Source organism: Vidua chalybeata, chromosome 13 (assembly GCF_026979565.1).
Source record: "Vidua chalybeata isolate OUT-0048 chromosome 13, bVidCha1 merged haplotype, whole genome shotgun sequence".
NCBI lineage: Eukaryota > Metazoa > Chordata > Aves > Passeriformes > Viduidae > Vidua > Vidua chalybeata.
In genome coordinates this window covers 11,625,362-11,650,472 of record NC_071542.1, presented here as the reverse complement: position 1 = coordinate 11,650,472, position 25,111 = coordinate 11,625,362, and the positions used below count along the sequence as shown (strand labels likewise).

At 38.6% G+C, this 25,111-nt stretch overlaps 3 protein-coding genes across 4 annotated transcripts in view; 1 reads left to right on the top strand and 2 right to left on the bottom strand.

Annotated features, from left to right (window-relative positions):
- Positions 1-9,570, bottom strand: part of EFL1 (elongation factor like GTPase 1) — a 64,784-nt gene extending 55,214 nt beyond the window's left edge. Inside the window, exons 1-12 of one of the 2 annotated variants that reach the window (XM_053955122.1) lie at positions 9,513-9,570; positions 8,992-9,246; positions 8,295-8,362; positions 8,016-8,100; positions 7,354-7,487; positions 6,620-6,757; positions 5,694-5,908; positions 3,697-3,820; positions 2,805-2,881; positions 2,532-2,668; positions 1,617-1,739; positions 121-220 (exon numbers count right to left, since the gene is read on the bottom strand). In XM_053955122.1, the coding sequence (XP_053811097.1) occupies positions 121-220; positions 1,617-1,739; positions 2,532-2,668; positions 2,805-2,881; positions 3,697-3,820; positions 5,694-5,908; positions 6,620-6,757; positions 7,354-7,487; positions 8,016-8,100; positions 8,295-8,362; positions 8,992-9,082 (1,292 nt within the window). In that variant the 5' untranslated portion in view covers positions 9,083-9,246; positions 9,513-9,570. Of the gene's footprint in view, positions 1-120; positions 221-1,616; positions 1,740-2,531; positions 2,669-2,804; positions 2,882-3,696; positions 3,821-5,693; positions 5,909-6,619; positions 6,758-7,353; positions 7,488-8,015; positions 8,101-8,294; positions 8,363-8,991; positions 9,402-9,512 lie in introns of those variants that run through there. The other variant, XM_053955121.1, reaches the window with a different exon arrangement.
- A 68-nt stretch (positions 9,571-9,638) lies between these two features.
- Positions 9,639-18,842, top strand: SAXO2 (stabilizer of axonemal microtubules 2). Its single transcript, XM_053955240.1, has 4 exons — positions 9,639-9,722; positions 15,460-15,639; positions 16,738-16,940; positions 17,678-18,842. The coding sequence occupies exons 1-4, from the start codon at positions 9,682-9,684 to the stop codon at positions 18,649-18,651; spliced, it is 1,398 nt and encodes a 465-aa protein (XP_053811215.1). The 5' UTR covers positions 9,639-9,681; the 3' UTR covers positions 18,652-18,842.
- A 2,858-nt stretch (positions 18,843-21,700) lies between these two features.
- Positions 21,701-25,111, bottom strand: part of ADAMTSL3 (ADAMTS like 3) — a 171,099-nt gene continuing 167,688 nt past the window's right edge. Inside the window, exons 29-31 of the mRNA XM_053955298.1 lie at positions 24,950-25,059; positions 24,179-24,393; positions 21,701-23,658 (exon numbers count right to left, since the gene is read on the bottom strand). Of these exons, the coding sequence (XP_053811273.1) occupies positions 23,549-23,658; positions 24,179-24,393; positions 24,950-25,059 (435 nt within the window). The 3' untranslated portion in view covers positions 21,701-23,548. The remainder of the gene's footprint in view (positions 23,659-24,178; positions 24,394-24,949; positions 25,060-25,111) is intronic.

The following is a 25,111-nucleotide window of genomic DNA, read 5'->3' as shown; positions in this document are numbered from 1 at the left end:
TTCAAGAATTCATCAATTATTTTCTTAGGTCTAAACTAACTTATCCATGCCTTCAACAAAATTTTTTTTCCCCCAGAAGTAACTAACACAGACCAGAAATTAAATGTCACATTTTCCTACCTTGGTTTATTCTGTGGCAATGCCTTTGCATCAACAGGAAACATTTTGGAAACAAAGACAATAACTGGGGCTGTTCCTTCACTACTGCATTTCATAAAAGCTGAAACAAAACATAAACACAAGTCATTTTCACATTTTTTCCCCTGAAAGTATGGACGAAGCTATGACTTTACATTAATTTAGTAGGAACTACTGTTTAGTCCCAGTTTCAATAGATAATATGCCAAGAACAAATCAACAGGAAGAAGTAGAAAATTTCTCTGGTCTAGTAATTTGATAACATTGCCTCTATCTTCACAATAAAATGACCAAGACTTCAAAAACAGAACTCTTGATAAAAAAGTACATATACCCCAATTAAACAACTTGAGTCTACAGGCTGATTTAGATCACAATGGAAACCAGAGAGCAGCACAGGATTCAGACTGAACACTATTTATTCAGTACCTCAAAGTATTCTCTTTCCTTTCAAACTAAAGGAGGAAGTCCTGCAAATGTCCACATGCTCACTTCTTCACAGTGCCCTAACTTCACAGATATTCCTCAAAAGGTGAAAGATTCACACAAAACTCGTTCAATATGTAGAAAATTCCCATTAACCATTTTTTTATCCAATTTGAAATATATGAAATTCAAACCAGACAATACCGTGCAAAACTTCTAACACAGAAACTAAATCACCTTCTCCTACACTTCTCCCGTTTATCTGAAATATAAAAAGACCACAGAACTAAGGCAAACAGAAGCACAAGACTACTACTAAAAATTAGCAAAATACTCAATGTGGAAGTCCACTACTTGTTCATAACCAAGAGCAGTAAGATCCAAGTTTACAGAGGCAAATTTCTTCCAATTAACTTACCCTAATACAGTGTTGAATACTGTCTGGAGAATACCATGTTTTTAAATGTTCAATAAAGGATGAAAAGCCAGTTTTGTTAACCAGGGAAACAATTCCTAACAGCCTGTCAATTTGATGTTCACATTTCTTTTTTAATTGACATTTTATATCTCATCCTCTTAGATTTCTTTAAGCTCTCCTCAAAACACTGTGCTATGATTAATAATTAATTACTAAAAGCTAATCAATACACTTGCAAAAATTAAATCCAAATTCAAACCACTGCTGGCTAAAAATTAATGATTTTTATACACTAGTTAGCAAAATATTCAATTCTCAATTACATAATGACTTCTACAGTTCAGAACTAAAAGCAAGTATTAACCTTGTATTCTTGTAGAACTCTCAGTTTCAGAGTCCTGGACTTTACATCATCTGCAGCTTAAGTTGTCTAAAACCCAGGAATATATGGGATGGAAGAAAAATGCACGGCCATAAAATTATGACATGTCAATGATAAATATCAACAAAGTTTACTGGAAGTAGAGTATTTACTAAATTTACATACAGATTACTACACATCTTACAATCCAAAGACAAACAAAACCACCAGGACAGAAACAACCTTCATGTTAATGGGAGAATAGCTACTCACCATTTTTCAGGTCCTGAGTTTCTGGTGGCAAAGAATCAAATGTTCTTGCTCCAACACACATCAGCTTTTCCACTCTCTCTGCCGTGATGTCCAGAGGACTGGGAATTTTATTACACACCATGGCTAAAACACATTGTTAAGGATACATATTTCTAATTTTCTTATTGAATGCAACCAATAACATGAATACTTTCAATGCTTCTTTAATTGAGCCCCATGCACTAATTGCCAGCAGCAGCAGATCCAAAATCCAGCTCTGCTGTCACAGTGCACTCAGGTCCCTCTCAAGTCAGCAACAATTCTTTGCCATTTATCAGGGGCAGAGTTAAGGAGGGGTGGCCCACCCTAAGAACAGCTGGGAAGCCAAAAACAGCACAAGTGGGGCAAGATTTACAGAAGTAATTAGTATTGATGCATCAATAATTTGTGCACATCTACCGTAATATAAGATATATCATATTATACATAATAGGCACAGCTGACAAACAGCAAAGGCTGATTTTGAATTAAGAAATTTTATGCCTATAACATAACACCATATAGTACAGAACTTCAGGGATGGAAGACCTATAACACTGCTATAAACAGGAGATCAGTTCCTACCTCAGGAAAACCACTAAAACTTGAATACAGAACTAAATGAAGAAGGTATATTGTTGAATTACCTCCAGTTTCATAACTTTGTCTCCTAAAAACAAGATGTGCAAAAGCACAAAGTTGGCAGAAATGTAAAAATTAAGGATAGATACGTAATTCGTAATGTTATAAGCAAGAAGATAAGTCCAGCTAGCTTAGGCACATACATTAATACAAACAAAACCAAATTATACCAAATCACACAGTGAAATATGTGAGCACACTCAGAAGTCTGAGAACTGCCAATAGAAAAAAAAAAAGTATCTTTTCCAAGGATACAGAGGACTGCATCAGATATTGGCAGCCACTGGCTACAAATGGCATTTAGATGAACTTTTGGGTCTGCATGCCGTGACTCCCGGGCACCAATTCTCAATCCCAAAGAGGTAACTATCTTTTCTATTTTTTCTTTGTCTCTGTAAGGCAAATAATAAATAGATTAAAAATCCACAGAAGCAATATATCATCAGTATCTATTATTTTTGAGTATTTAAAAAAAATCACCAAAGCACATGGAAAGAGATGCCATGAGAACTTTATAGATGCTCTCACCTTTTCATAACAGCCTCATACAGACTCCAAATATTGTCCAGCACCAGCTGTACAAACAAAGGTTTCTTTCCTTTTGACTGGTAGAAGATAAAAACAGTTCATTACCAGCAATTCCTCACTTTTTCAATAGGCTTAAGACTGCACTTTTCATTAGGAACATGTAAAACCTTTATTCAGAATCAAGAAGTCTGTCTTATAAGAATGGTACAAGGCACAAAATAAATGTGAAATTTAAAAAGTGGAGGACAAGAGTTTCAATTTCAGAAAAACAACCTGATAAATATGGCAAATGATACCTTGAGCCTGATTATCACCCCTTTTATAACTTTTAATCATCACCTATGTAAACAGCAAAAAAATCGTGATTACATGAAAATAAGGAAACTACTCTCTCCTCCCTTAACTTTTAATGGTGGAAATGCTTAATGCTAGGGAAGTGCAGTTTTCAGATCAGGGCTTCAATGGAAATTCCCTACAGCAAAAAAAGTTATTTTAAATCCTAAATCTCAAGCTAAATGTGAATATCCTAAACCACTGGCTGCGAAAGAGCTCTTCACAGAGGAGAGTCACTACTCTTGTTTCTACACTCTTAATCTTCCTTTCATCTTGTGTGTTTCACTTGATGCTGAAACCTTGAAGCTGCAATGTCCCTTATTTAGTGAGCACTGGTAGATGAGATTTCCTTCATGCAGCATTTGAGTGGTCGATTTTGGAATGTTCTGTGCTCCAAGAGTTGTTGCAAGGCTGTCCTGGTGACTTTATATCTCCAGTAAACCCGAGTCAACAGGCACTGAGGTCAAGTTTCAGAATACACTACAAGGAACAGAATTAGGGAAGAAAAAAATTGAGCTCCAAAATAAAAATCAGGTTATATTTTTGACACCCTCCATACCTGATCACCTTTCATTATCTTCTTTGCTTTTGTATTTAGATAATAATCTCCCCATAAAGTCTTCAGAAGTACTGCAGGTTTGATTCCAATTTTTTGGCTATACAGTTTGGCAAAATGTTCAATTCTGAAAGCAAAGAAAACATATTTTGATGGAACTGTAATGTTTTTTTACAGCAACAGCTTATGTGAAAATCAGACAAAAATCTCAAATCCTTGTTTTACTCCCACTTTTCCAATTGTCTTCACATTAGTTCACATTGTTTAACATTTACACCTGCAAAAATATTTAGTCATAACAGATAAAAAACATCAACAGTATCTGAATGGCTTCATTCTGTTTCAAGTCAGCTTCAAGGCTTTACTTGAAATAAACATTTGTGTCCTATCCCCTCATCAAAAACTCAAAAGCATAATACAAATAAATACATTAGTGATGACTCTTTAACTTATTCTTTGAAAGACTTCCCATGACACATTTAACTATGGTCTAGGACCAGAACATTAGATGTTAAAAACCAAGCATTCTTTTGAGTCACACTTGAGCCATCACATGGTGGTAATTATTTTTAATTAACAACTGATGAAAATTCTTGTTGTTTGAATCATTACTTTAATAATGAGTAAACCCCAGAAAATGATACAGAACTGTAATGCCATAACTATGTTGTAAAGCCAATTCTGTTGTTCAGCAGACCCCATGAGTTAACAAAAGCAGCCTGCTTAGCCCAGAGAGGGAGTCCTGAGCATGCTATGGTTTCCTTGCTGAAAATGTTCAGTGAGCAGTAATAAAAAATCTTTCCACATATTTCGTCCCTGTGCATGCAGAAAAAAAGCACACAGTTATAATCGTAACAATCCTGTTTACATAACAGTGCTTTTGACAATCTTTTCTTTGAAATTCAGAATTCTTAAGTTTTTAGACAGCAAAAAAAAGGACCTATCCATGTCAGCAACACATAAGCTGTGAACTAAGCCCAAAGACATTTATTTTCAAATAACTACCTAAATTCTCAATTCAGGGAGACCTTTCAAGATTCTTGTGCCAGCAGCTCCTGCATATATATTAATGGCATTTTTCAACACTTGAGAATTGTGAGAAAAGCATATGTACTTACCACATTGGATAAGGCTGACACTGCCTAATAAGTTAATTTTTTTCTGCTAATACCTTCAGGAAATGAACCCACAACCAAGAAACAGCAGTCAAGACTTTCCATGATTAAGAAAAAGCTCCACTGATCCATATTTCAGCACACAGTACTGTAGCTGGCAGTCCAGAAGAACCTCTTTGAAGTAATTAAGAAAAATGTTCTTTTTTACCCTCTCCATTATATGATTTGTCAGAGCCAGGGCCTGACAGTTCATCAGAAGAAACAAAACAGTCTTGAAAGACAATAACCTAAAATAGCCCATTTTATTTTCCCTTCTCTCTTAAGGGACAAGAGCTGTTGGTGTTGAACAACAAACTGCACATGGTACCTTATTTACAGTCTGACTTGGATTTAAAAATCCATAAAAAAGGATGATTTTCTGTAAGGGCTCTGCAGTACTCAAGACATTCCCTGCGTCACCACCCAGCGTATCCCTGTAATTACAGTTTCAGCATGAAGACAACGCCTCCACCTCGTGGCCAGCGACCAGAACAGGGCACTGCTCCCACACCTGCTGCCCTGCACACCACAGCACCCTGAACCTGCCTGGCTTGCAGGAGCACCCAGCTCCTGCCGGGCTTGCAGCTTCTGCCCTTGTCTGCTACAGTCTAGCCAGTAGCAGCAGGTAAGAAAATAATGTTTACCAGGCTAGGCTGGACCCCACTGTGGGCTCAGAAGCTCCTAAATAAAACGGGGATCCCTGTCACTTAGGTAATTTACACATAGCAACATATCACAGAAAAATCTAACCAACATCTTTAGAAATAAGAAGCAACTGAAATACTTTAAGATTAATGGCAGTAATCAATTTGTAAAAAAAGGTCACTAATTAAATCTCAATCTTACCCAAAACCCCAGCCATCAATTGCACTGGCAAACACCACATTTCCATGTTCTGGTGAAAAATAAAGATGTGAATCATCAGTGTCTTCCAATCCAGTACTCCAGTCATAAATTTGATCTCCTGGTGATGCATCTGAAAGGGTTTCACTTTCTGTTTCTTTTTCAGCTCTTTCTTCTAACACTTTGGAGGTAAAAAGTGTTCCAGTGACTGCATTGATCTAGAGAAAGATATGTAAAAACACCCTCAAGATTCATTCACTCTTTCACAACCCTTGCAATTAAAATGTAATTTTCCCACCCCCAAAAACATAAAAAGAGAAGTTGTGTTAACAAGCTAGCATGCCTGTGATTCATTTGGCAATTAAAACACACCCAATTTTACATATTTGAAGACCACAGGAGTTTATGTTTTGACATAAACACCCTCAAGTTTCCAAATCAGCCACACCAGAACAGAATCAAAGTATCACATGTAACACACTTTGCCTCTCAGAGCAAGGAATGGTGAAATAGGAAGTTGTTTCTGCCAACAAAGCAAACAACAACAAAGGGCAAAGGGAAACCAGGCATATAGATGCTCCCAAGTGAGCCTGGGGGGGAAAGAAGTTTTGAAGGCAACTTAAACTACAGTTCAAAAGATGAAACAACATTATTCCTACATAAATCCATCAATATCAGGAACAGTCTACCTCCAGTAAATTTAAGCAATTTAAGAGAAGAACAAAATGTTCAGCATATTACTTCTAAAAATGAAGACTTTTCCTGATGACCTGTCAAGAGGCATTTACCACCCTTTTCTCCATCACAGGCATTCTGAATAAACCTCAAAACCTATCAGGAATAAGATGCACCTCAATGTTAAAAATCAGACTGGATGCTATACAGGGTCACAAAATCTGCTGTGTGAAATGACACCTCAGCACGAATACCTGTTCCAAGATATTTTTAAGGTGCAAATATGCTTCCTGAGGGGTGAGCTTCAGCTCCACAATCAAGCGGTCGATTTTGTTAATCACCAGGACGGGACGGATATTTTCCAGCCATGCCTGCCGCAGGACTGCCTGAGTCTGAGACAGAAAGAGTTTAAAAAAAAAACATTACAGAAAGCCTGATAGCACCAAAAATACAGAATGTTAAAAAAAAAATCAAATACAATTCTAGAATTTAATAAACGTATAGTAAAGGACAGGCTGATGCTCAAAGCAGAAGTTTGACTCCCACGATGTACAGTGTTAGTTATTGAAGAATTCTGCAGAATGGTGGGATTTCATGGCAAAAACACCCAAAATAACGAAAAACAAACTATTTAGAAAAGCCATGAAAAAAAGCACTCTCATTATTTTGTGTATCCTTTTCCAAACCCTGAAAGCCCACATAAGTATACAAAATTATTTCCCTTAAGACTTTTCTCTATCAAAATATTACATTACCTGAAAAATGGGATACCCACTGTTTCAACCCTGCTTCTCTACACCCATTCACCAGCACTGTTCAGTTTTTCAGCACAACTATGATTCTTACTACTCACTTTCACAGCTCAACTATATTGTCATTTATTAAAAATTCTGTAAAGCTTCTTAAACAGCTCGTCTTTTATTTCTATGTAACCCACTTCAGACTTTGCTTACTCCCCTCTTTCTCTACTTAATATATTTTATTTCACCTGTGGACAGACTCCTTCAACAGCATCCACCACTATAATGCAACCATCACAGAGTCGGACAGCAGTAGATACTTCTGAAGAAAAATCCACGTGCCCTGGGGAGTCTATTAAATTAATCAGATACTCCTGATCACCTAGGATCAAACAAATTAATATTTCAGAACAGTTTTCAGAGATATTTCTTCCAGCCACCCATCAGCTACTATTTTTTAATGTCCTGACACTAACTACACTTTAAAAACCCTTACAGTAGAGTGTAACAGGTACTTCAACAGAACTTGAGTTTTGGTATAACAGGTGTTTTGGTGCAACAGGTACCTCAACTGTACTAAAACTTGAGTTTTTTTGAAAGGAAGTCTTGCCTTTAAGTGACATTCATTCAAGACTTAAGATCAAAATATACATATTTATATCTAAAATAAAAGATGAGGTAACTGCTCTCTCATGGCCTCCACTTGGAGATATGTTTTTCCTGACCCTGAGATGGAACTCAATTATTTTGGCTGGCTTACTTGCCTAAGTCTCTGCAGAATTACAGCCTAACACTGAGAAACAAAAAAGTAAAAGTTGTACACAAAGATCACAACAGCAACAACGAAGAGACGGGGAAAATTAACAGAAATATATATTAAAATTTATACATGCCAGCATCAACAACTTACTTTTCACAAAGTGCAGTGAAATTGCACTAGATTTCATTGTTATTCCTCGGATCTGCTCATCTTCCCTACTGTCAAGGTACCTCAGCTGAGTACAGAAACAAAAGTAAAAATGGTAAGTCTGCAGAAACATCTTCACAATTTACTTATCAATTGTCAGAGTATGATGGTGAGAAAATGAGGTTTAGCAAGAATACAGATGGAATTTCCTTCATGATCAAGAATTTACAACCCCAGCACATGCAGACCAGAATTCTATTAAAAGTGACAGTGTAACTCTACCTTTCCTGCCAAGCGGCTGGAGATTATTCCATTGCTAGATATAAGGCAATCTGCTAGAGTGGTTTTGCCTGAAAAGAAAAATAAATTACTTGGACTAAATGAATACAAACGATAGCAAAAGAGACAACGTATAGTATTCTAAGATATCAACATTAATAAAGACTATAAAACGCCAGGAAAAGTACAAATTAGCTTTCAAAAAACAAATCAAATTACTCCTGTTACATGCACACAGATTTATTTTTGAAGACTGGATGCAAATTTACCTGTCATGACCAGAAGAGCAGTTGAAATAACAAACAGTACATCAGGACCTCATTATAACATGCAATTAGACAAAGCATTTGTGTTCTAAAAAGGGTGCTTACTATTTCTACCTGCATAACAAACTTGTTCTATTAAGAAAACATGGAAAAATATTAGTCTGCCTCTCAAACTTCTATTAAATTCACACCAACATTCACAATCATAACAAACACTCAATTTCAACTATTCATTCAATTTCAAATTATTGAAATTGATACTTTTTTATGTAAGACAAGCTGAATCAGGCCAAGAAAAAGTACATAAAGGAGATTTCTGAATCACATTCAAGACAACTTAAAGCTAAATAGACAAAATCCTACTACTTCAGAACAAAGTACGTCACCACCATTCAGACAGACGCAAGAGGAGCGGACACCAACCCCTGCCTTACCGTGATCCACGTGGGCCAATATACAGATATTCCTGATGCCGGACGCCTTCTTCTGGAGGCCAACCATCTTTCCCACGCTCGTGAGCACCATGGCTGGCTAATTCTGCGAGCGGAGCGAAGTGTTTCACTGAGGTGTCAGTCAGCTTGAGGAAAGGCTTTGGTTTTTAATGACGCAAACTGCGATTAGAGCCGCTCCTCAGGGAAACCTCCGCGACACGTGGAGCGCGTCACGAACCCTCCGCTCCGCGGGGACACCTGCAAGAAACCAGGGCCGTGTCTGCACTTTGAACGCGGCTCAGGAGCGCGGCCGGGCGCAGCTCGGGCTGGCAGCGGGCACCGAGCGGCACAAATCCCACGGTTCCGCCCGGCCCCGGTTCGCCTTCCCCTGCCGCCGCCCCGAGCGCGCACGGCCGCGCTGCCCGGGGCGGCCCCAGGAGGGGCGCGGCGCTGCCCTCTCGCTCGCCCGCGGGGCGAAGGCCGCGCCGGGGCCGAGCCCTCTGCGCGGGGGCACACGCACGCACCTGCGCCCGCTCCGCCGCCGCTCCCGGAAAGCCGCGCCCGCCCCGCTCCGCCGCTGCCGAGCCCGCCCCGTGACGCCGGACGGAAGCCTGGCCGGGGCGGGCCGGGCGCCGCTGGTGCCGCGCGCGGCGGCGTCCCTGGTTACCGGCCGGGCGGCCGAGCGGGCCGGGCATGGGGCCGCCGCGCTGCATCTGCCAGATCTGCTCCTGCGGGTGAGTGAGGCGGGCACCGAGCGAGCCAGCGCCGCCCTCCCTCGGCACGCTCGGCCGGCACACCGAGCTGGTGCCAGGACCGGTCTGCGGCAGGGTAGGAAGGCTCTGCAGAGGGACCTGGACAGGCTGGATCCATGGAGTGATGCCAGTGGTGTAAGGTTCAACAAGGCCAAGGGCCGGGTGCTGCCCTTGGGTCACAACAACCCCACACAGCTTTACAGGCTGGGGCTGGACAGTGCCCAGCAGAAAAGGGCCCGGGGTGCTGGTCAGCAGCAGCTGAACGTGACCAGCGAGTGCCAGGAATGCCGGTGGCACCGGGCCTGTGTCAGGAGCCGTGTGGCCAGCAGGGCCGGGGCAGTGGCCATCCCCCTGCGCTCAGCGCTGGTGCGGCCACACCTCCAGTGCTGTGTCCAGTTCTGGGCTTCTCAGTTCAGGAGGGTCACTGAGGGGCTGGAGCGTGTCCAGAGAAGGGAAACAGAGCTGGGGAAGGGTCTGGAGCACAAGTGCTGTAAGGAGTGGCTGAGGGAGCCGGGGGTGTTCAGCCTGGAGAAAAGGAGGCTTCTTCACTCCCTGCAGGAGATCACAGCCAGGTGGGGCTCAGCCTCTTCTCCCAGACAACCAGTGGCAGGACAAGAGGACGCAGTCTCCAGCTGCACCAGAAGAGCTTTAGGTTGGACATTAGAAATAATTTCTTCACAGAAAGGGTGATTGGGCATTGGAATTGGCTGCCCGGGGAGGTGGTGCAGTCACTGTCCCTTAGGGTGTTTCAGACTGGATGTGGCACTCAGTGCCATGGTCTGGTTGTCATGGTGGAGTTTGGTCACAGGTTGGATTTGATAATCTCAGAGGCCTTTCCCAACCTCACTGATAACATGAGCAGCACCCTGGGCCTCTGGGGAGTGGCACCCAAGTATGAGCATGTTCTCAGTAAATGTGAAGTAGTGTACATTTAAATCAGCTAAGGGTAAAAGAAGGTCTTAAACAGATTAAAATAGAACAGAATGGAGAGAGTCTTTAAAAGCCACCCAGACTAAATCAGAATCAGGCTTTTCCAGAAACCAGAGCCAGCTCCCATTGAAGGACTGCACCAAAGAACCTTCAGAAGAGTTCTGGCAACCAAGTCAGAAACCAGTGCAAGCACTGCAGCCCTTGAAAGAGATTTAATCTATCTGCCCTTCTGCCATCACATCCAGTAGCACTCATCACTTTGCTTTACGTTCCATGATCCCACAGAGAGACAAACAGTTCATCATTGTCCTGTAGCCTCTTTGACCCAGGGAGGCTGGTACAAGAAGGTACAGTAGGCAATTTTTAATGGAAAATTACTGTTACAGGTCTATAAGCAATACTATCAATGCCATAGGTGGAAGAAAAGTACACAAATCAGGTGTCCCAAAATAATAAGGGACTTGGACCTTTCAAAATTCAGATATAAATTTACAGGTTGGAATCACAACTGTTAATATTTTCAATTTCTTCTCTGTCTACTTTTTAAAAAAATCACAAAAAAATCACTCTAGGATTCAAAAATTCACTTCATACTAAAAAATATCTAACAACTACATACAAGAACGGTCATCATAAGATCCCAGAGATGTGCTCAATGTTTTTTGGAAGTATACCAATACCAAACCCTATGGTTGCAAAGTGCACCATGACCCACAAGTTTCATATCAAGGTCTGCAGAACAGGCCCCCTCTATGTGTTTCTATGTGGGAAGTCTGTCTATCTGTTCATCAGCCACTTTTTTTTTCATCTGTAGACAGAGGTATGAGGCAGGCATGAGTAAAGCTCCTCATGTTCTTTTTGGCCAAGCCTGTGGTGAATTTTGCCCCATAAATTTGTTTCTTAAGTCCTAGATTGATGAAGAGTTGGAACACATTGTTTTCATGATGAAATAACAAAGCTGGCTTGGGCTCAAGTACAAAGATGATGAGATAACACAATGAGGCAGCACAAAATGAGCTTCAACTCAACCAAAAATTCTCAATCCAAAAACTTGAGTTCAATAATATGAATAATAATTAAATATTCATAAAGTTCGTGGTTTAAAATAAACCTCACTGAAGTTTTTACACTCAATAAAATCTTAAGCCATTGTTGGTTTAGGCAGCACACTGTGTTTGCTTCAGTGTACACAGAGTTTCTGTTTTCAGGGGAAGGCTGCTTGGTCACTTGGCAGTGTTACCTGGACACTGGAATGCAGCTTAACTTCAAAGCAACTATAAATATCTAATGTGTTGTAGACATTATCATTTAGCTATCTGCAGGAAATTTTATGGCGGGATAATTACTGCTTAATTCTAAATAATAAAATAGATGGAAACAATCTCCCCTATCAACAGAATTTTAAAAACACTGAAAAAACTTACAGGGGAGCAAAGCCAGTAAGGCAGAACTTCATTCTGCTTTCTCAAATACAGGATGTTAAATCTGGCTTCCAAAGAGAATAAAGCCTGTGTGGTAGATGAACTTTCTGCACTCAAGAATAGTATTTCTCTGCTATAAATATAATCACAGCCTACAAAAGCATAAAAATTGTTCTGAGACACAAAAATAAACTACTGCTTTATCTCCTTCTCAGTTTGTCAGCCTTCCCCCATTTCATGCCCTTTTGTTATCATTATCATAAGAATCTATATTCCTGAATAAATGTAAGTTACAAGGAAAGATTTCTCTAAAATATGGGCTACTTAAGCCATCATACTGACCACATATAAATACAAACCCAGTAAAAACTACCAGCATTCCTGTCAAGAACAGGAAAGTAGATGACTCTCAAAAACCGTGTCCATCCATCATTTCTGTCTTCCAGACCATAGTGTGTGCATTGGCAAAATAAAAAAGAAATTAAAAATAAAAGCTTTGAGCTGTGTTTGTGGAGGGGTAGTAAGTTTTCTATTATGACAAATATTAAGTTTTTCTCATTATTAGTCTAGTTCTCTGGGAGGAAAATGCTTTGTGGTAGAATTTCAAGGGCCTTGCGAGCATTGTACTAAAAAAAAAAAAGTATGTATGCCAGGCTTTAAATAAGTTAAAATCATCAGCATTCTGTTAAAATAACCAGAACAAGAGCATTTGGCACAAGAGAGCTGATGTACTGTCACTTTTATTTAGCTGAGATTCTGTTCAAACCTTATGCAAAACACAAGATAGTCTCCCTCAAAGAAGGGAAAGAATAATAATCCATCAAAGCAAGTGCTAGTCAGGCATGGGAAAAGGGATATTCTCACCAAATTCATTTGAATTATCAGTAACTCTGGGGTGGAAATAAAGATAAATACAAGGAAAAAGTTAAAAATAAACAATGTCTCAAAGAGTGCAGGCCAAAGTCTAAGCAACATATTTAATTTATCAGAGCTGTCATCTGTATTCTCTGATGATTTCTAGCATTGTGATGCCTTATATGATCAATTTTATAAATTTATTATCTAAATGAAAAATTTTGGTTTAGCAATTGGACAACATTCTAAATTTGACAGCGTTCTAAAGCAGATTTATCAGTTAACCAAAAAATCCCCAATCTCTTCTCTAAGTCAAACTCATGAGGTAATTTTACATTACCCTTCAGGCTGACTGAAAGCACTTCCACAACACAGAGTAGGATGTAGGAACTTCCTCAACAATATCATCTGATTCCAAGTAATTTTGTGCACAGCTAGAGTGTGTTCAGAATTATTTTATACACTAGAAATGAGTGGTTTGAAGAATATTTTTGGATCAACAATGAATTCTAATAAAATTCCAACCATCTCTTTCCTTGAAAAGATAAGAGTAGATGGCTGTCACCTCTGTTTTGTATTTACCAAGAACTACAGGCTCACTCTGCAGTAATTATTTTTCTAGTGTCTGTTTCAGTTTGTAGCATGTCCATTCAGCAATGGGATATACTCACAACATTGCTTAAAAATATTCAGAATTTAGTCCTTAAAGAATGCTGACCCCAGAACACAGAAGGTGATTTGTTTGGTGGTTGGTCTTCCAGACCAGCTTATGGCAAACTGAAGATTGTCAAAGTGAAGCTTTTGCAGATGAGTAATGTTTGTTTCCAACTCCTTTGAATTGTATGCCAAAAAAATACATGAAGAACATTACAAATTGATAACCTGTATTCCAACCAGCTTTCAAACCATCCGTTCAATGTCTTTTGTTTCTGCTTAGCTGTTACTTTTAGATGGTACGTGACACAGCATGTGTTGTTTGTACTTGCTGAAAAAAGATTACTAAGGTGAAAGTGAATTTCATGACAAATGTAATGACAGGCAAACACTGTAGTGAGAAATAGCACACTTACCTCCTTGTTTTCTTACCTTTCCTGTTCTTTCCCTCTTCTTCCTTTTTCCTTTCCCTGCTATGTTTTGAAAAGGTCTCTCAACTGTTGATTGACTTGATTGAAAAGGAGTAAACACCTGAGGCTTTGAAAGGATCTGGATTCTTAGACAGAGCTACTTCATTTCTCATTTTTTTAACTACTGAGCTGGCAAAATCAGGCAGCAGAAACTAATACAAGCGTTAGGATCTCTAGTCTCCAATCCAATAACTTCTTTCAGTGTTTTTTTTTCATTTTCCCAGCAGGAGTCCTTCATGTCTGTTTCTGTATTCTATCTTACCTTGTTTTAATTTATTATTTTCCTTTATGGTATTCAGTGCTAGCTAAAATTCTCTGCAGACCTTTGAAATGTTCTTTGGATATCTAGCTTCCTGAAACTTGAATTTATTTGTACTTACTAAAAGCTGTGCATTTTTCCTCTTCTTGGGGTTTAGATATTTTTGCTTTTCACCAGAATTTTACAATACTTGTTCATTTGAAAAATTATTTATTGTTTTTTTCCCTTTGCATTGCAAGTTGTCAGCTGTAAGTAGGAGGAAAACCTGTCATTATATATTTCCTTGAGGTCAGCCAGAGATGTGCATTGTGCAAATTAGAATTAATATAGCAAGATTTTCAAAACAATAGCAACATTTAAATTTTAATTTCATGGATCATTAATTGAAAACAGCAAGGTATAAATAAGAAATTGTCATTATATACCTCCCAACACCTTTTTGCACAATGGTATCATTGATATAGGCATTAACGAGAAGCAGGAGGAATTGAAATAAAACCTATTAAGAAAAAGAGATGTCATTACTTTCAAATAAATATGTGTTTTGGATAGAGAATTTAGTCAGTCTATGGAGGAAAAAAAGAGTTGAAAAGTCATAAATGGCCTGCAGAGCACTAGGAGTGCACATGAGATTCCATACCACTCAAATTTTAATCAAAAAGTGTTAATCAGTAGCAGTGAAAATAGGTGAGGAGTACTGAAATAAAAAGACAAGTGATACAGTAATAGCAGCAAAAAAGAGACAATATGAGACAGGAAATGAAGCATAGTTAGTTACTTTTCCAAATAAAACGAGTAATTTCATTAAACATTACAGACAAGAGGAAAGTGCATCTTGGTGGTAGTCTAATTTAGAGAACTGAGATCAACTCTGTCCCTCCTTTGTATTCTGCACCAAGGACTAACTCCCAGCTGATACTGCTTTTATTGCTGTATTAGTATGATGTGCTCTGGGACCTGTGCCATCAGCACAATATTTTGTGGTTTTATCACTCAGAAAAGATTTTCAACAAAAACTACTGACATTGTTCAATCTTTCCCATTTGTTGCTCACTCCCAGTAGACAGAGTATGGGTTTTCCTCTTAAATGAAACGATTCAAAATTCTCTGCTCTGATGTGTTTGACCCAGACGCCACCGCTGCTGCCACAGACCCACAAAGATTTATGATGATGGAGTGCAGCCGAGCCACAAAACGGAGTATTTGGAGAAGTACCCTGGCTATGGCAACATCTGCCCTCCCGAGAGCTGTAAGCCAAAGCCAGAGCTCCAAGAGAATCGGGCGAGAATGGACGGCACCACAACGTTCAAGTAGATATTGTCAAACGATGTTTTATAATTAGTCTATATGTATACTAATTAGACTCTAATACTAATTATATTATAATTATTTTTTCATTCTTTGTTTTTCTAAGCTGGGGCTAAACATTGTATTGCAATCTTCTCAAAATGCAGTCGTTGCATCCTTTGCACTTTTTGCATATTTAAAGTGTAAGTGTTGAGTATAGAAATACAGTTACCACAAAAAGGTTGTAAAAAATAGCAAAGCATGCATACAGCAAGATTTGCATTCTTTACAGCAGCCTTTAACCTGTAAAGAGAATCAGAACTTTTTGTCTTGTTTTCAGCCTGTTAGGAAATTTAGATTTTATAGAAAACCTGGCAAGCTGGAGAACTTTCTGTAATACATACGTAGAATCCAAGATTGTGGGAAAATGAAATCTTAAGAAAAAAAGAACATGAATTCTTTTACTGATTTTTTAATATTCAGATTATTAGTTTTAAGAAAATTATTAGTTTTAAGAAAGCAAACTGTAAAAGGGTTCAGTGTATCTGTCCTCTCTGTGCACACACTCTGATTTTAAGCTTACAGAATTAAAGAGCATCTTTCAAAGAATTAGAGAAAAATATCACCCCTTCATTGTCAGTGATGTGACAGCGGCATCAACTTTTATATATATACATCCTTTTAATGTAATGTGCCCATACAAAAAGAGTGAAATGCTGTTTCTGATTATATTCCATTCTCCTCATGCAATCAGTAAATGCTACCACTTGTAGTAATTTGAGCTTTGCTCTGCTTCTGCTTTCTGATAGTTCCTTTGCAAAATTATAGCAACTTTGTAAGTCTCTTTTTAGACACTTTAAATAATATTGTTAAACTGTGAATGGGACTGGGAGTGTTAAAAAACCATCTACCTTTTAACAAAGACTGTATAATGCATGAGAGACCCTAGATTTATGTACTATGGTTTTCTCTCCTTTGTGCTATCCCTCCATCATAATGGTGTCTGATAGATTTTTGACAGTAAACATTTTATTATTTTTCCAAATAGTGCAAAAAATACAGAAGTGGCTTCAGAAGGAAGAAAAGATTTTTTGACCACTGTTTTCTCTCCCCCAATGCAGATCTGATTATTTACCATATGAAATTGTTACGAGACCTTTTCGGCCACAAACAGAATATAGACCAAAGTCAGGGAAGATTGACCTGGGAACCATTTACCAGAGAGATTACAATCCCCATAAAGTAGGACCAGTGACATTAGTAAGGCCTCGAGAGAGGAAACACACTTCAGATGCAAAAGTGGATACCATCCCAACCTACCGAGGTAATAACAGGTGCCCCCTACAGAAAGAGAAACAACCAAGATGAAGGTAGCATTTGGAATTACCTATGTTAGAAACTGGATTTGTTGGTTTGGGACAGGGAGTAAAACATACTAGGAAGCAGGTGAGGATGCCCTAAAACATTCAGCACCTCAGTTGTTGAAGGGAAACCTATTGCTTCTAAATTAAAAGCTCTCTCTGAGGTTTGCTTTGCTACAAGGAAATTCCAACATGCACTTGGTTGGGCTATCTCAGGTAAAACTCAATGGAAATTAAGGTGCAGTGTATTTTTCAGGTAGTTTTAGTTCATGTCACTTATTTTTCCACAGAGTAAGTCAAAAGTGGAGTTTAGGCTTCTGCTTGTGTATGGTATAGCTTACATATACATCATCCTAGTAATGATCTGTTTTGACACAAATTATTCTATTATGATGGTCAGTGCAAAGGTGCTAAATCTTTTAAGTATTTAAAGCATGTATAAAGCTATTCCCTGTACAGTTTCTGTTGAGCAAAAATCAAAATGGGGCATCAGGTACCATTTTGGGGGTCTGTTTTTATCACACACTATAATAGAAGACAGTTTTGTCAGATCACAAACATGCAGATAAAATTATCATTTTCACTTACATCCATTTTCTTTGTTTTGCAAGATTTAATACCAGAAGACTTTGTCTTAATTTTAAAGGACTGGTTTTAAGTAATAACACCTGTGTGGTGGAATTTTGGTTTTGCCTTGCAGATCACTATAGGTTATGGGAAAGTCAAAGAACAGAATCCTGTAAGGTGGAGCGTGACTACGAGCCACCTTCGGAGAGGTTTGGAAATCCTTCCACGTTTCAAGATGACTACATCCCTAGGCAGCCCAATCCCCCCCCAAGCTGTAAACCTTGTGATAGCAAGCTGCCAGAGGGGCCTTTTGATGGCAACACCATCCATCGCACCGCGTACGTTGTCCATGAGCTGGAGCCCTTGTTCGTGAGGCCAAGGGAAGAGTACAAGCCAAGCGACCAGCCCTTTGAAGATCTCACAACCCACCAGAGAGATTTTAAAGGGATACCTGGGGAACAAGCAAAAAGTTGCAAGCCTGAAAGTAGAAAACATGGATCTGATGATCCTTTTAAAGGAACCACTGAATTCCAGGATCGCTATCAGCCATATTTGGTCACTGCACCCGATTTCCGCAAACCAAGAGAATACGTTCCACCCACAGACAAGATGGACCTCAAGTCTTCAAACCGTCTTGATTACATTAAACACAAGGTTGCTCCCAGAGCCCCCATAAAACCAGCTCCTGGCAGAAAAAGTACTGGCCCTTTTCAAGGGAAGACTACTACAAAAGAAGACTATCAACCCTGGAGAGTGTGTCCACAAGGGCTTATTAAGAAAGAAGAGGAAATTCAAAAGCCCACAGGAAAATTTGCTAGTTTAACTACATTCAGGTCCCATTACATACCACATCAGGCCAATCCACCTCCAAGTTTCAAACCTGTACACGCTGTAGCTACTGGAGTTCCTTTTAAAGATGAAACTTTGTATCGCACTGAATATACGCCAAAGAAGAAAGAGGTCTGCCCAGGACTTAATCCAGATGCTCTGGGTTATGTCTATGTAAACACAGATTCTCAGGGTCACAGATTCTACCGCCAGGTGTCCCCAGAACGTTCTGGGTCAAACTGTAGTCCTATTCCAGAGGAAGTGCCTGCTGTGTCATAATACTTACATGCAATATTTCAAGCACCATAGAAAAATAATTGGAAACCAACCTGTTCATTTTCTCTTTAAATAGCACTGAAAGCAAATTAAATACTCCACATTTTGCTTTTAGAAATTTGAAGAAAACCAAAGCCAAACCAAAGTTTATTACAAGACTAATAAAGTTTTGCCAAATGCTGAAGGAGCACTACTCCCTACATGGCATCTGTGCTTTTTCTGATTGTGCATTCTAACTTCCTTGACTCCCCAGATTTCTCATGCTCCATCTCAAGCATCTTTATAACATATTTAATTCTTTGATATTTTCAGATGATTGTATTTGTGAAATAACAAATATCTTTTGCTGATAAAATATTTTACACAGTAAGCAAATAATGCTATTTACAATAATCTTAGAAATCAGTAATAACGTCAGTAATTGGTAAGATTTTTTTCCTTTATATTTTACTGCCCAGATCACAAGATAGCATGCCATGACACCCAGGCATTTCTAAAAACCTGGTTTTAGCTTTAGTCATCACTACTTTAACTTCATTCACATCTGAAGTGAGTATAAAGGTGCCACTGTAATTTCTGGTAGCAATTAACAGGTGGTAAGCTCACTCTTTTTCTGGTCACGTAGTTGAAACCACTCAACCACCAAAAGCAGGTCATTAGACTCTGTTTCCTAATTTCCCTGATCATGCTCTTTCAGCCTTACTTCCAAAGGAAACAAAACTGATGCACCTTGGACACACTGACAGACTTAGTGCATGTGTCCTTCCCAGCTGAATCATCTTTAAAGGCATTGTGCAAATTCAGTCAAATCTCATGATGAGACTGCATAGATTTACAGAAAATAGACTAAACTCAGGTAAAAAAAGAAATACCAGCTGAGATGGAGAAATCTGTGGGCAGCCTGGCTTCAGTCTGTTTGCTTTTCAAAGAATTGCTTGTTCCAAATACACAAGCACCATTTTTTTAACAGAATTTTTTTATGAAATTGCTTCTGTATGAAATAGTTCATATTTTCTCTATGTATATTTAGCTGATTTTGAAAAATCCAGATGAATCAATTTTAGTTTTATTGCAGTCATGATTTAAGCAAGTAGCAATTAATAGTTCTATAATTAACTGTATTGTCATGCTCTACCACACTACTCCAGTATGATTTTTTTTCTCAGTATTGCATATCTTGTACCCATTGGTGTAGAACAGTATTTGGGTTCTGCAGAATCATGTGGCTGTACTTCACAAACAAAGTCATTTATTAAAGGGCTAAGATCAACGATGGGAACATTTTTAAAGCAGGAAATTGGTCATATGAAAGCAAGAAAGCTGAACTGAGCAAATCAGCTGTGCACAAAAGCATTGCATGAGATGCATCCAGATATTATTAGAGCATCAGTCACTTTTACAGAACTTTTGTCTTTGTACTGTGATTTTGTAGTATCACTCACTCTGTTAATGACATGGCAAATCAGTTTTACTTTTCTGTCTGAAAATTATTCACCTCCCTCAGATTGTAAATGAACAAGGACAATGTAAATCTGAGATCCTAAAAGTCCAATTGTTGTCATCTTTCTGTACCACAAAAGAAAAAATACACTCTTACTGACTCATTCTCTGTCATGCCACAACTGAGGAAACAAAGCCAAAACTTTGCACAGTCACACCTACCCAGGTCCTCATGTTATACACAGTCCTGGTACCTCTGGAGCCATTTTCAGAAGATCCCAATGCCCTCCAGCTCTCCTCTCTAGGGAGGGAGAAATGCAGTCTGAATTCATGAAGTTCCATGTGCCTGCATATTCTGCTCATAATGGCTCTTCTGCTGGGACTGTGAGGGAGCCCAGATGCTTTTTTAAATTTTCACAGCTGTTTTTTCAGTTCTGAAATCACTTCCCTCCCTTAAGTTATGGAAAGTCATCTGCTGCCACCTACCAGCCCGGTACAAACATTTTGAGAGGAAGGGAAGTGGAGGGCATATTCAGATACATTTAACAGTTCCTCTGCAGATGTGTTTGAAGGCTTTTTTAGGGTGGAGGGGCATATTTTCTTTCATTTTGTCCATAATGTTTTCCCCTAAGTTTAATAGTGAAAGAGAGAAGCCTTTATTACTTCACAATTGAAAAAGCCCCAACACACTGTGCTTCCAGGAAAAGCATCGAATGATATTATAAACCTTCAGACACTATTCAATACCTGACGTCAACCTTCTCATAAGCAACAAATTACTGAAATGCAGACCAAGTGAAGAGACGGCTGGAAAACTAATATTTTTCCAAAATAACAGCTGTTAAAAAAGCATTTTATGATGTCATGCTAAACCAAGATGTAAAAGCAGCAAAGTTATTCATGGATTCAGTTGCTGTTCTGAGTGCTTTCTGTGCACTCTGCCATCCAGCAGCAGGCTCCACAGCACTGCTGTACAAAGCCTTTGCTTTTTTTAAAGACTGCACAAATGGAATTCAAAAGGAAATTAAGCCTTTGCCAATATTGTTATCTAGGATAACTCTTGAAACACCACCATTAAATTGTTATACATTCATTTTCTATTTAATAAAAAAAATTTAAGTCTTTTATTGTTCTTATGATTTCTTAGACTATTCTTTCTAAAGACTATTTACACATAGTGGATATTCTGAAACAATTTCTTTTTCAAGGAGGTATTCCCATCACTCACTAAATACAAAGCATGGAGCTGTTCTGACAGGTCTAAATGAACTGTGCTTGGTGAAGGCCCAGAAAATAAATCCAATTTCATTCCACCTTTTAAAGAATCCTGATCCTAGATTTCAGTGAATCAGAGCTGACATTTAGATCTTGGCAAATTATGTTCCCACTTTTTCAGTCAGGTTACATCTATGTTGTCTCTTAATAGCAATGCAAAGCAGATTGCAGTGAAAATTAACAATATGTCTGATTGACTGTTAAAAATAAGAACTAATCCACGGCTTTGAAAACATCTCAGAATTACGGACCAAGTAGGTTGAGAAAATAACAAAGAATGAAAGCACAGTTACCATGCAAATCATGGTAATAAACAATCCCAGGGTAATCACAGTGGTGAATAATCAAACTATACTTTATTTCAGAAAAATTAAAACTACGTTCAAGAAGCTAAAATCTTCAGGTACTGGAGAAGCAATAAAATAATCTACAGAGGAATGTCATGCCAATTGCCATCACAAACATTTACAGCACTGCTTTGGTATAGCATGCATACTTAACCAAAGTTAATGCAACAAAAAATGCTATGTGTTAACATTTGAAAACTTTAAATATAAAGGGAAAACATGAATAAGAAATTTTGGTAATAAGAAAAAATATATGTCCAAAAATCTTTATTAAACACTGTACAAAAAAAAATATTGCACTTTTAAATCAGACAATAAATATCTACAAAAGTATCTTACAAATGTTTAATTTAAAAAACCGCTTAAACAATCAAGACCCATTGCTGATGAAAAAGGTAATGATCAGGAATATCCTCTCCTTGCAGTCAGCCTTGGACACGATAGTCCACCCTAAACATTTTCTATACAGTAGTGCTACTCTAATTCTCAGTAATGCAAACCCTCTGTGCAGGATGCTGTGTCTGAGCTGCCCCACAGCGCTCCCAGCCCTCTGCCTGTCACACAGGTCAGAGATGGAACACCAGAGCCAAGTCAAAGTGAGCATTCAGGCCTCCAATATGAGCAGTAGTTTGGAAACTACAAAAGCAAAAAACATCTAATTTCTGCCTCCTGTGGGGAGCTCTCTGCTTAAAACCCTAGTCAGACAATCTGCAATATGGAAGATAATTTACCCAGGAATATTACAGTAAGAATTTATCAACTTGCAAACGACTCAGATGGTTAATGGTCATGATGGAAAAATCATCTTGATGGAAAAATGCTCAAAATAGATTTCTTGCACTTGTCTATCTTCACAATTAATAATTCTTCCTTGGACATTTTTCCCCATTAATGGAGAAAAATAGAATGATTATTCAAGACAAGAAATCTGACAGCTATTTTGGCCAGTTACTGGCTCCTCATTTGACTTGATGTGCAAGAGAACAGTGCTCACAAGTATTTGTTCACAGCTCTGACAAGGAAGCTTCTGTCTCATTTACTATCAGTACGAAAGTATAATAATCATGTCAGAACTTTGATTGTACTTCAGAGACTGGAATTAGAATAGAAACAATAAAAAATGACACCTCATTTATTCAAAAGAGATCTATTGCTGCATTGAAAATTGTCCTAGGATCTATAGTTTCTTACTGCATACACAGAAATACAAGCAGGAAAAATTCAATGTACTTCTGTGTATCCATCTGAGAACTAGTATCCGTAAAGTATATCCTGTGAGATCAACCCTTAAGCTCAAGCTGTTTATGAAAATGAAGCTGTTGCCAAAATTTTACAGCTACAAGCCACAGCTTCTGTAAATTTAAAAATGGTGTTAAATATGATGAAAAAAAAAAAAAAAAAAAAACGAAACCAAAATCCTGGGAGTAAATAGTTGTTGCATTTCCAAAATTTTTTGAAGTATTTTTGTGACTCTTCCTCATAAGTGAAGGACAGTAACCAATATTTGCTTCTTTTAGGTAATGTTTTTTTTTCACAGATAAAATTATAAATTATAGCCTGTAAAATTTTACAGATGATATGCCATGATATTATCTTGCTAAGCCAGACATGTTTAAAACATTAGAAGTTCCATTGCAAAGAATGCAAAATGAAAGCTCCCAGAAACAATACCTTATCCAGCACATCAATCCACAATACTGTGTTTTCATTGGCCCCATGTTGCCATTTAACTGTTACAACTAATGTCTCATTTACAAGAATATACTTCAAACAGGTTAGTTTAATGAACCTCTCTTCTCATCTCTTCACTGCAGCATCATGAACTTGCCATAGAGGACTTATATTTCTTGACATGATTGACAACATCTTTGTTTGTAGGTGTCTATCAAGCATAACTTTAGTTGCTTTACAAATGTACAGTAGTGAGTTGTATCCTTGCATTCGCCTTCTGAAAAATATATTTAAACATTACAAGGCTTTATAATGAGCAAAAGAGAATTAGCAGAACTTGCCATACTAATTGTAAACAACTGATAGGTTCCTGCTAGCTTTGTAATCATTTTAGTGTGCATTTCTGGCAGCAGTGGATTCAAAGCTAAACAAGGGCACAAGTAAGACGTGTGATCTCATTTACTCATTGTCTGTTTCAGAACACAACCCCATACAGGATGCATTAACAGCTCACTCAGAGAATTTTGAGTCACAACTGGCACAGTCATGTAAGGAAGTTTGCAAAAAAACTTCCTAAATATCCTGTTTCCAAAAGTGCTTTTGAGGCTTTAATATCAAACTGGCCTAGTTAGAGAAAAGAAACCCCAGGATTACGAAGTGCTCCTTGGAGAGGATAGTTTTACCTTTGATGTACAATCAAATGCTTGTAGAATCAATCGTGTACAACTGTGAGTCATTTTCTAATATAACTGCTACAAACTATTACTATTCTCATATTTAAATAAACATTTACATACTGCCACAGGATGTGACACTGCAGTGTTGCCAGGTCACTGGTCTCTTCCTCCCTCTGCAGAACTGCTCAGCCACGGGTTTGCTGCTCTGCCTGTGCACGCAGGACACTCGTCTGGACTGGAACCCACTGCCACAGCCCACACTGCAGGGCCTCCAGGGGCCTGGCCGCCAGTACACATCACACCCCTCTGAAGAACAGTTCCTTCTGGCAGGAGGGCTGTACAGAGAAATAAATGACAGTGAAATGTTTGCTTTTGTGCTAAACCCTTATTCACACAACAATAGAACTGATCAGCCCCCAAACCCCTGCTCATTGCCCAGACAACTAGACCAGGATCCTCAAGATTTTCCGTGTTTTGAATATCTCCAAAGATGGAGCCACCACAACTTTCTGGGTAACCTGTTCCATTTTTTCTTATATTTAAGTTGAATTCTCTTTATTTAATTTTGTGCTCACTCATCACACCTTCTCACTCATGAGAAAACATGAGTGTCTTTAAACTAGTTTCTTAACCCTGGAATAGAAAAGGTATTTTATCTTTAAGAAAACTTAACTGACCCTGAAACACTCTATACTGGATATTGTGTGTTCTTCAGGCATAACCTCTCCTGGGTTCCTGAATTCATCCAGTGTCCACAAAGGGATGACTGTCTCTACCTCCTTTCCTTTGTTTGACACAAAAGAATTCGCCTACTTGTACTGCAGTGACAATCTTGTACCTTCAATATGATCATCTAAAGAATCTAACTTGTAACTTCTTCCCACTGTTTACCTCTTTCTTTCATCACAAGAAGAGTTTGGCACTGAAGATCCATTCCGGAACTGACATATAAACTCACGGTGCTGTGAACCTGCAGGGTTTCCTACACAGCGACCAGAACACTGACAATTGAGAGAAAAGGGTGAGGGGAGAGAAAAAGAAACAGCCAAGTTA